Below are 12,049 nucleotides of genomic sequence, written 5' to 3'. Positions count from 1 at the left end.
AAGTTGGGGGATAGCATGTTTTAGGGATTTGGAATTACAATTCCTACCACAAAGCTGAAATGTTTTTCTTTAAAAGGGACTGTTTGTCAAAGTGTTTGCTGCCTGTCAATCTACCAACTGGTTTTCTGTATTTGTCATACGTTCTTCTTACAGATTTTTAAAAATATTTTATCTCCGTATAACAAAGCTTCACTACCATTGTCATGTACAAAAAAATAAGCCCTTAATATCAGCTGATATCCAGTCTGTATTCAAAGTGCCCCAATTATGAAAATGTCCTCTTGTAATTTGTTTGTGCAAATCAGGATCCAATAAGGCCTACAATGTTGCATTTAAGTGAGTCTTTTAAGTTTCTTTTAATCTTTAATGATTTCCTGCCTACTTTTTTCTTGCCATTGTTTATTGAAGAAATCAGATCTTGTAGAATTTCCCATATTTTGAATTTAGCTAATTGCATCTTATCTTTTTAAACATCTTTTTCTATCCCCTGTGCTTCCTTACAATTGATTGGTAGATCTAGAAGACTAATTTGACTCAGGTTCTTTTTTAGGCAGTAATACTTCACATTGACTATAGGTACTTCGTACTGTCTCCCATTGGGAGGCCTTTTTCCACTTATAGTTATATTAAAATTGATCAGTGGGTTCAGGTGTTGCCAGCCCAATTCATCCATTATGAAGTTCCCTGTCATGTTTTATCTAATGGTTTTAGCAGCTATTACTGATAATTATTTCATTAGGGATTATAATTTGGTGACTTTCTAAATTGGTCATGCACTTTTTAAAAAACTCTGAATTTTCTTAAAGAAGACATTTCCTTCATGAACTGTGGTTGTAAATGGAAAAAATTGATGAAGGAAAGCGAGAAAAAAAATGCTAGATTCTTTTATTTACCCAATTTTAGAATTATGAGTTGCTATTCTATCAAACATGGAGGTAATCAATGTTCTCTTTTATTTGAAGTCTTGAATTTTTGTATATGTTTGTGTTTCAATCTGTTACAGTTATTATTCTCTTTGAAGCCAAATTGTCCTAACTTTGATCAAGGGGAAACTTTTCAGCTGACTCCTGCAGCTTTTGACATAACCTAATCTCTGATAGCTTCTTTGCTTTCTGACACAAGATGTTCCACATTCATCTTGAATTTTTCTGCCCAAACTTCTTGTCACCATTTCTTCAAGGAGCCCTGGTTTCTCTCAGATACTTTTTTTATACATTGCATTTGTTACTGCACAAATAGTTTTTGTTTATGTGTCTTGGGAAAACTGTCGATTAGTCTACATTCTTAGAATTTCTTTGCATGTTCTGGTAGAGTTGGCTCTTCAACATGTCAATAACTTCACTATGATTACAAAAAGCAATATAGCTCAGGTCTATAGACCCTGGAAATGTTAATCATCACAACATAGTTATATAACTCTTTTCATGTCAGATACTTACATATGGATAATATTTTGGGATTCTAGTATTGTAGCTTTCAGTCTCTTTCAATCGAGGCCTATGCTAAGAAATACATTTTACATCATGACTGAGTGTACAGTAGCATAAGCAGATGAATTTCATGAAGCAATACTTAGCCCTATCTATTTATAATACAGTCATCAGATTTTTAATTCTATTTTTAGTTTTTAAAATTACAGTTTATGAGTTATAAGCTGATGTCACAGTCTGTTGGTTCTGTTGGATCCAAATAGGGTTTTTCTTCCCCCATTTTCCTCTGAAAAATAAGTCATAGAAAATGTTAAGTCTTTCCTCATATAAATCTCATTGAAAAGTAAGTAAGGAACCCTTTAATTTTTTTCTTTTATCTTCTTAAAGCTTTTCTTGATTAAGATATATCAAGAATTTTCCATTGAGTTCAGTAGTTTTTAAAAATTTTTTAGATAGCAAAATTTATTTTGCTTTATTCAAAACAATGCTAGGACCCCTGATATCCTGGAGAAGTTGCATTATTCCTTGGATCTCAGTTTTCTCATATGAAAGGTAGGGATTCTTAGACACAATCATTTATTAGGAGCTTCCTTAGAGACATTTCTAAGGTTTCATACACCTTAAAGCTTGTTTAAGGAAAAAAAAAAATGGTGGGGGCGGGGAGTGGGACTCAAGCCTCATTATAAAACCTCAATGTTTGGCAGTGAATACTTAATGTTTTATCCTGTCTTATATTATTTTTGTGACCCAGGGCAGATTAATTTACATATAACATATTAGCTTCGTGAGTATAACATAGTGATTCAATTTTGTATACACTGAGGAATGATCAGTTCAGTAAGTCTAGTTACTGCCTAGTAACTGGCTCACCATTTCAAATTAAAGATTTGTTTTCTTGTGATGGGAACTTTTAAGATTTACACTCTTAGCAGCTTTCAAATATTTAATACAATGTGATTGACTGTAATCATCATGCTATAAATTACATCCTCATGACTTACTTATTTTATAACTATAAGTTTGTACCTCTTGACTCTGTTCACCTATTTTGCCAAGCTCCCAACACACCTCTCCTCTGCAAGGCACCAGTCTGTTCTCTATACTAATTAGTTTTGTTTTATTTGTTTTTTTGTTTTTTAATTCCACATATGAGTAAAATCATATGGTATTTGTCTTTTTCTGTCTGACTTATTTCACTTAGCGTAATATCCTCAAGGTCCATTCATGGTGATGCAAAAAGCAAGATTTCATTCTTTTTTATGGCTGAGTATAAAAATATAATACATCTTTATCTAATTCATCCATTGGTGGGTACTTAGGTTGTTTCCATATCTTTGTTATTATAAATAATGCTATAGTAAACATAGAGATGCATACATCTTTTTGAATTAGTGTTTTCATTTTCTTTGGATAAATAAACTAAAAAGCTTTTGCACAGTGAAGGAAACCATCAACAAAATGAACAGGCAGCCTAGTGAATGAGATGAGATATTTTCAAATCATATATCTGTTAAGGGGTTAATATCCATATATATAAAGAACTCTTAGAACTTAATAGCAGAAAAAAAAATCTAATTAGAATATAGGCAGAGGATCTGAATAGACATTATTCCAAAAAAGACACAGATGGCCAACAGAAACATGAAAAGATGGTCAACATCAAAAATCATCAGGGAAATGCAAATCAAATCACAGTAAGGTATTACCTCATACCTTTTACAATGATTGTTATCAAAATAATTAAGAAATGCTGAACATGTGGAGAAAGGGGAAACCCTTGTGCACTGTTGCTGGGAATGTAAATTGGTGCAACCACTATGGAAAACAGTATGGAGTTTCCTCAAAATTAAATGAAAAAAATAAAAATACAGTGGAAATTTAATAATTGTAGTTCGTCCCATTATTGTTGCTACTTTTACTGTTCTGAGACTAGGTTTTCCTTAACTTTTTCAAACCCATGCTGAAGCATTGCAATTTAAAAAGAATGTAGGATTATAAAATATAGACATTTTAAAATTTAAAGCCATTGTTTCTAATTTCATAGAAGATAATCTAAGTGATGTTAGAACTTGCATTTAACCTGTATTCCTCTTTGAAGCCTGGAGGAATATTGTTGGTATTAAGTTCCTTTTTTTTTTTTTTTTAAAGATTTTTTTAGATTTTACTTATTTATTTGAGGGAGAGAAAGAGAACATTAGTGGGGTTGGGGGAGAGGGCCAAAGGGAGAAGCAGTCCCCACTGAGCAGGGAGCCTGATGTGGGGCTCCATCCTAGGACCCTGGCATCTTGACTTGAGCCAAAGTCAGTTGCTTAACGAACTGAGCCACCCACGCACCCCAGTATTAATTCTTTTAAATAACAACTGACATATTTGTCTTGAAGTGTTCATTCTATTTAGATTTGTTATTTTACTTGGTTTATACCTGAATCCAAACACGAATTTTCTTTATGAACGTTCCCCATGCAACTTTTATGGCATTTGCTTATTTATACCAATTAAATTTGGTCAAAGGAAAAGTAAAATCTTTTACATTTCACTGAATCATGTTCTGCCAGTACCTGTATTCTGCTGAGCTTCAGGTGTGAATCCGGCATACACTAGGTTAAATTCATAGACTGGGATGACTCTTAACTAGTAATTCCTTAACTGACTGCTTCAGCACCTTGATAGGAGTTTGAGAAAAGTACTAGTGATCAGAAGGCAAAAGGGGATCAGTTTTGTTTCTTTAATAGGGATCTAGTTCAATGAGAAGATCCCCAATACAGCTTTTAATTTTTAACCAAAATGCACATAAAAGATCAAATTTGGGCTATATATATCTTCTCTAGTAACATGGCATGTGATCAAATATAGCTGTTCTTTCTGACAAAAGAGTGCTTTTTTTTAGACTACCATTTAAAGTAGTCATTTTTTTTTTTTTCATAACATTTTGGACTAATCTTGTCCCCCTAGTGTTATAACAATTGGCTTATTTGATTAAAAAATGTAGCTGATTAAACTTTTGGGAACTCAATATTAGGGTTGGCTAAAAGGAATGAGTGTAATGTTTTAGTAAGAAAATGTTATCCTGACAAGAATGTTTTAAAAGTGAGATCATTGTTAGTTTTGGAAACATTGGCATTGTAATTAGTCATGGTTTAAAAATGAAGTAACTTGAAATATCATCATAAAGTATTGCTTGATCCAAAAGAAGACAGTGAACATTTTTGGTAATTTTTAGCATGTTCCCTGATGTGATTCATTTATTCATTTTTATTTGTGGAATTTCACTTACTGAAATTCCTTTGTCCAGATTTTCCCAATGTTTCTAATAGCTGAGTTTACTATTTTATGGTCATTGAGAACTATTTATTTAGTACATTATTCATCACTATGTAAATATACATCATTTTAAACAATCATTTCAAGAAAACTGGTAAAATTGAGAATGATTATTTGACAAAATGTATATTAATTTTTTAAAAAAATAAGCCACTATACTGCATTTTAAATTAGATTGAAGTTATAAAACAAGTATCTTAATACTTGTCTAGAATAAATGGATTATTTATGATTTGAGGAACAATGAAGTTACTGTTTTGATTGTGTGAAAGATGATGCAGAGTTCAAATGTAACTAAGGAGCTCCTCAGCCTTTGGGTACAATTCCATTATCCATTCATTTAATCATCTTAGAAAGGATTATTCAGCAGTTGACCCAATGTGGACATGGGACATGGGGGAAAAAAAAAAAATGGCACATTAGATTCCAAAGTTCAATAAGTCACGCTCCCTGAACTCAAAATTGTTGCAGTGGTAAAATACGGTCCCTTATATCTGTTTTAACAGAAAAGGTATCATAATTTTAAACTATTTCTTAATGAAGTATAAAGGTAGTAAGTATAGTGGGGCCCTCTGTACAGTATACTACTTGCCTAGCAGAGGCAAGTCAATTATATTCTCTGAACTTCAGTTTCTTCTTCTGAAAACATGGACCAAACTATCTGTTCTGCTTACTTTAAGTAGTCATTGTGAATCTTTAAAAAGATATTGCTTGTCAAATGCCTTAAACTGTACATATGTGGTATAATAATGCTTTGCCTTTCTCTGATTTTTATGGGAGATTTCCATCATACTACTGCTTCACCACATTTTTTATTTGATTACAAAAATAATCAAATAGAATCTAGAAGAGAAAAAGTTATTCCTACTTCATTCTAAGTCAAATGTTTTTTATATATTGACCAATATTTTTTCAGGTTTTTAAATATCTAGCTTTGGGAGATAGGTATAAATAATTATCTACACATTCAGCTTTTTTTCTACAGTTATTACAGAGTCTTCACATAGTTATGTTAATGACCACATTATCATTCGGCTCTATCATAGTTTATTTACTTACTTTTTTGTTAATCATAGCTTATTTAACCATCCTTAGAAGTTATCAATAACTTTCTTCAGATTGGTATTATCAGATGCATCACTTATTGAAAATAGAGGCAAATATGCTCCGTGTTTACCTAAAAGTAGCTGAGGAAAAGATGCCTTAGTCACAATTGTTTCTTAAGGCCTGAGAAAAAATTCGAACATACACCTCATTCATCACATGATTTTAGCCTGTTCCGTTATATGGGAGTTGCTTTCTGAACATGCCACCTCCCCAGTGCGCTTGGCGTAAAGGCACAGCTTATAACCAGCTGCTTTCTGTGCACACTAATGGCAGTATTTTATATTATACTATGTATTGAATTGATGCTATTCCTGAAGTGAAGAATACGCAAATGTTTTTAGTAGTTAGTAAGAATAAATTACCGTGTCATTCCAAATAAAAAGTATCTTCATTCTCTTTCTCTCCCTTTCCCGGCCTCCCACTATTTCAGGTATTTTTCTTGATGGACTTAAAAAGACATGTTGTCTATTCATCTAATACTTTGACCTCTCAGTTTTATGACCCCCCATCTCCAGTGATCTTGTCCTTCTGCCTATTCCAGTCCTCCACTCTATAGTTGTGCCCTAGACCTTGTGACAAATAATTGCACACCCTCTACCATCTTGTTAGCTGGTATCCCACTCTATCCACTGCCTCACACATTTCCAGCTTGCTCCCTTTAGCAGTCTGACTCGAATTTAGATTTGACTCCATGATTAACCACTTTATTCTTTCCTAGCCTTTTTCTTGTTGTCATGCTTACCTTGGAAAAACTCCAGCCTTGGTTAAATCCTCCTTTGTGCTCCTCCTGCACTCATGAGAAATAGATGAGGAAGCTGGAGATAAAGAGTCACAGTTACTGGTCTCCCTTTAGACACATGATCACTAACCTTAAGTGAGTTCTCAGTATGACAGCAATCTTACTGAGTTTCCATAGCCTTCCAATTTGCCTCTCTTCAGGGAAGGTATTTCACATCGTATTACTGTCTCTTCTGAAAACTCTGATTTCCCCCTCCTCTCTACTCCTTATTCAAAGCTGATGACTTTGTTTCACCTATCACTGATCCTACTAAAGCAATCAGTAGAGAACTTACATATCTTTATCAGCCAAATCTATAAGCCTGTCCACATCTGTATGTTTATTTGCTGCTTTCTTTTCTTGGGAACTCTGTCTCATCTAACGCCACCTTCTTGTGCACTGGATCCTGTCTTCTGAACGACTTAGAAGCAAGCTCCTATGCATATCCCCTGCTCCCCATCATCAGTTTTTTTTTTTATTGTTGTTTTTTAACTGCATCATTGCTACCAACACAAAGCATGCTGAAATAACTCCCATCTGTACTGCCCCATTTGACAGCTACCCTTTATAGAAAAGTTTTCTGTATTCCTTACCTCCACTTCCTCTCCTCGGACCATTTCTGTTAACTTCCCTTCTAGGATCCACCTCCCTGGTTTTCCCGCTACCTCTATTTCTCACCTGCCTCCTTTGTTCATTGCTCTTCAGCTTGATCTCTAATGATGAAGTGTGTCTCATTTTTCAGTCCTTGGACTTCACTTGACTTTCTAACTTTAATTAAATTTCATTTATACACTGGTAACTCCCAAATTTAATTCTTCCATACTTTTTCTTCTCTTAACTCCAGATATTCTCCAGCTGCCTACCTTACAACCTATCTAGATATCTAGAACAATTTTAAACTTGACTTGTCCACAACTAAATTCATATTTCCCAATTTCCCATATCTATTCTTCTGTCAGCCTCACTGCAGTGTAATAAGTATTCCATTTTTCTGGTTGCTTAGGCCAAAAGCCTTGGAGTTGTTTTCAGACCTTTTTTTTTTTTTTTCCCCCATGTCCCATGTCCACATTGGGTCAACTTCAAGAATATATCAAGAATCTTGTTTCTTCTCCCTAGCTCACCAGCTACCACCCTATTCCAGGTCTGCCTCAGCTCTTTGACCTGCAGTCATCTAGTCATCTAGTCATCAACTAGAAACTTTCTAGTCGATGTCCATTTTCACTCTTACCCCCGGTGGTCTGTACTGCACATGGCAGCCAGAGGGATTGTTTAAAAATACAAGTCACATCATAGCGCAAGCCTCTGCTTCAACCTACCATTTGTTCCCATCTCACTCACAAGAAAATCTGTTGTCTTTAGTATGCCTCACAAAGCACTGCCATGTGCAGGGTCTGCCTCTTACTTACATTTGGAACATCTCTCCTTCTCCTACATCATACTCTAGCCACATCGGGCTTGTGGTTTGTCACACACACCTAGCATCTCTCTCTCGCATCACTTCCCTGCTTGTTGACAATCACCTGTTCCTGAAGATAACACACTGCCCTGAAATGCCAGTAGGGAGCCTAATCTTCTTTATTTTAAGTGAGAAAAGTTACAGTGTAGTTCTGTAAAACTTATATATCAGGGACAAATTATCGTGTTGAGATAATACTTAACATATTAGGCCCTCATCACCAGACAGTTAGTGGTTATTAGTAGGCCCTTTGTATGTAATCGTATTTGCTCTTCCATTGTAATTGCTATTCTCAGTTGCTTTGACTTTTTTCTCCACAATTTTCATTAATACTTTCTCAACTTTTTTGCAGGGAAGGGGGTACTCATTGTATAACACTAGGGAAAAGTAAGAGCTAACTATAGAAACCCAGGCTAAGTGAGTAATAGCAGAGACTGGCCCACATTGAGTATGAGGCTGGTGCCTATTAGCTCTTGCAACAGTGGAGATTTCCTGGTGCTTAGTAAACTTTCCAGAAGTCTGCATAGAAATCTGATAGTATACCAGTTGTATTCAGGATGTAGCTTGAAATTTAGTCATATATCACTTTGTTAAAAATATTTTGTTGAGTTTTGGAGACAGAAACATAAATTTCCCTATATAAACATTGATAAAAGTCACTGGGTATTGAGAGATATCTCTAGTCTATGGTAGTTATATATTAAAAGGCAAGATAAATCAGAGCATCATGCTGTACTTATACAGTAAAGTATTTCCATTATTTCTCAATACTCCCTTGGAGAACAGGTGTTCTCCAAGGGAGTAACATTCTGTGGAGTATGCATTGCACAGTTACTATATGTATACATACTTTTCTTTGTAGTAGAGATTCTAGTAAAGATTTAGTATGAGACAAAGGAGGTTTATGAAACATATCACTTGGCACAATTAATAAAAATTTCCATCAAACTTTTCCTTGTCTGTCTTCTCTGTCTATATTCCTGTCACATTTTAACATGCTTAAAACAATGTTCAAACATCTGATGTTTTGAATGTTGAGGTTTTACTAATTTGGAAAATAAATAAAACCAAGAAAAATTCTTGAAATCAAGATTACTAGCTCAGAAAATAGAATTATTATTACTATTATTATTTTTAAAGATTTTATTTATTTATTTGACAGACAGATCACAAGTAGGCAGAGACAAAGGCAGAGCCAGAGGAGGAAGCAGGCTCCCCGCTGAGCAGAGAGCCTGACGCAGGGCTTGATCCCAGGACACTGGGATCATAACCTGAGCTGAAGGCAGAGGCTTTAACCCACTGAGCCACCCAGGCGCCCCAGAAAATAGAATTATTATTGAATGAAAATTCACTTTTTAATCACCACAGAGTACCAGGATTTGAAATTTAACCTCAGAATTTTTAGATACTTTGGCAAGAGTGCTATTTTAACACAAGTAGCATAAAGGGGACTATCATGAAAAAAATGGAATTAGTAATGAAGTCCTCCATTTTTCCATATGATGAATGTGAAAACTCCAAATCTTTGAAGTTGGTAAACCAGAAGAAGATTCATTCTTACTCCCAGGAATTAATTATGAATCAGATCCCATCACTATCTTCTTATTAACTTTCTCCAATGACTTCATTATGCTTGGAATCAAATCCACTCTTTCTCCAAGGTTTCCAGCAAAGTTCGAGGACCTAATTCCTGCCTTTATCTCTGACCTTGTGTCCTAAGGTGGTGTTTCCCACTTGCTCCCTATACTCCAGCCACACTGCTCTACTTTCAGCCTTCTCTGCTTGGAATGTCTTCCCACATTCTTTGCTTGATTCCATCTTCTTATGAGAGCGTCACCATTACCCCTTAGAGAGTCCTTTCCTGTTTCTCCTGCTTAACAGGTCCTCAGTTTTCTTATCCCTTTTGCTTCATAGAAATAGGTTGCATTATAACTTACAAATACCACTATTTAATTTATCCCTCTGCTTCCCTTTTCTCCCTCTCCCTTACATCAGAATATAATACTGAGTCTTGTTTACCAAAATGCCCATCACCTTGCATAGAACTTGGCATATGTTAGGTGTTCTGTTAATATTTTTGAATGAATGGAGACCATTCAGAGAAACATCTATGAGTTAAGGCAAATAACTTGCAGATTTTCTTAAGATAAAATAGCATAAAGAGATAAACATACTAGGTTGATAATTCATTTATATTTATAATCTGTCATCTACAACATCTAAAGATGGTTTTTCTTCGTTTTTTAATTATGGTTAAATATATAAAATTTATGATTGTAACCATTTGTAAGTGTATAGTTCAGTGCCATTTAGTACATTCCCAGTATTGTGCAACTATCCTCATCACCCATCCAGAGAACGTTTTTATCTTTACAAACTGAAATTCTATGAAATTCTATGCCCAATAAACAATAACATCCTGCTCCCCTGCCACGCAGCCATTGGCAACCTTCAACTCGACTTTTTGTTTCTATGAATTAGACTACTCCACGGACTTTACACATGGAATCAAGCAGTATTTGTCCTTTTGTCATTGGTTTATTTCACTTAGTGTAAGGTCTTGAAGGTTAATTTGTGTTGTAGCCTGTGTCAGAATTTCCTTCCCTTTTAAGGCTGAAGAATACTCTATTGTATGTATATACCACATTTTATTTATCCTTTCATCCTTTGAATGGACAGTTGACCTTCTTCTGCTGTTTGGCTCTTGTGCGTTGTGAGTAATGCTGCTATTTATACAGGTGTACACATATCCGTTTGAGTCACTACTTTAAATTCTTTTGGGTATATATCCAGAAGTGGAATTGCTGAATCATATGGTAATTCTATTTCTAATTTTTTATTTTTATTTATTTATTTTTTTAAAGATTTTATTTATTTATTTGACAGAGATCACAAGTACACAAGTAGACAGAGAGGCAGACAGAGAGGGAGGAGGAAGCAGGCTCCCTGCTGAGCAGAGAGCCCGATGCCGGGCTCGATCCCAAGACTCTGGGATCATGACCTGAGCCGAAGCCAGAGGCTTTAACCCACTGAGCCACCCAGGCACCCTTATTTCTAATTTTTTGAGGAACCACTGTACATTTTCCATAGTGACTGCAACATTTTACTTTCTCATTAGCAATGCACAGTGTTACAAATTTGTCCCCAGTCTAGCCAACACTTATTTTCTGTTGTTTTTTTTTTTAATTAATAAAAGCCATCCTAATGGATGTGAAGTGGTGTAATTGTATTTTTTTATTTTAATGTTAAAATATTTATTTATTTGAGAGAGAGAGAGAAAGAGTACATGTGCGCATATGAAGTGGGGAGAGGCAGATGGAGAGCCAGAGAGAGAATCTCAAGCAGACTTTATGCTGAACACAGAGCTGGATGTGGGGCGCAATCTAACAATCCTGAAAATGACCTGAGCTGAGGCTGGGAGTCGCACGTTTAACTGACTGAGCCACCCAGGAGCCCCACTTGTTGTTTTGATTTGCATTTTCCTAATGATTCATGATCTTGAGCATTTTTCATGTTTTTATTGGCCATCTTTATATCTTCTTTGGAGAAATGTCTATTCAAGACCTTAGCCTGTTTTTTAATCAGGTTGTTTATTTTCTGTTATTGAACATCTAAATGTTTTATGTGGTAGGAAATATACGAAAATACTCAAAGTATGTTTTATTTCTCCCTATTACTAGTGCTGCAAAGTATAATTTGCTAGCTCATACTACTTTGACCTTGGAAAGTGCTGAGGATAGCTTCAAGACCCATAATCTGTCTATTAATGGAAATGGTGAGTACAGTCTATATTTTACTTATTACATACGTTATGTTAATAGGTAATGTGAAGAAAGTAATAATTTCTAATTTAAATATGCTCCTCTGAAGCGGACGTTGGCTTAAATAATATAGGCATGCGTCCTTTCTATCCCTTTCCTCAAAATGAGAAAAAAAAAACTTTCCTTTTTTCATGCC

The 12,049-nt window shown here is 34.9% G+C and overlaps 1 protein-coding gene across 4 annotated transcripts in view; it reads left to right on the top strand.

Annotated features, from left to right (window-relative positions):
• The window catches only part of RTKN2 (rhotekin 2), a 75,018-nt gene that overhangs the window by 28,837 nt on the left and 34,132 nt on the right, over positions 1-12,049 (top strand). For all 4 annotated transcript variants that reach the window (XM_044239599.1, XM_044239602.1, XM_044239598.1 and 1 more), the window contains exon 7: positions 11,773-11,867. In XM_044239599.1, the coding sequence (XP_044095534.1) occupies positions 11,773-11,867 (95 nt within the window). The remainder of the gene's footprint in view (positions 1-11,772; positions 11,868-12,049) is intronic.

This window comes from Neovison vison, chromosome 2 (genome assembly GCF_020171115.1).
Source record: "Neovison vison isolate M4711 chromosome 2, ASM_NN_V1, whole genome shotgun sequence".
Lineage (NCBI taxonomy): Eukaryota > Metazoa > Chordata > Mammalia > Carnivora > Mustelidae > Neogale > Neogale vison.
This window is presented reverse-complemented; position numbering and strand designations above follow the sequence as displayed.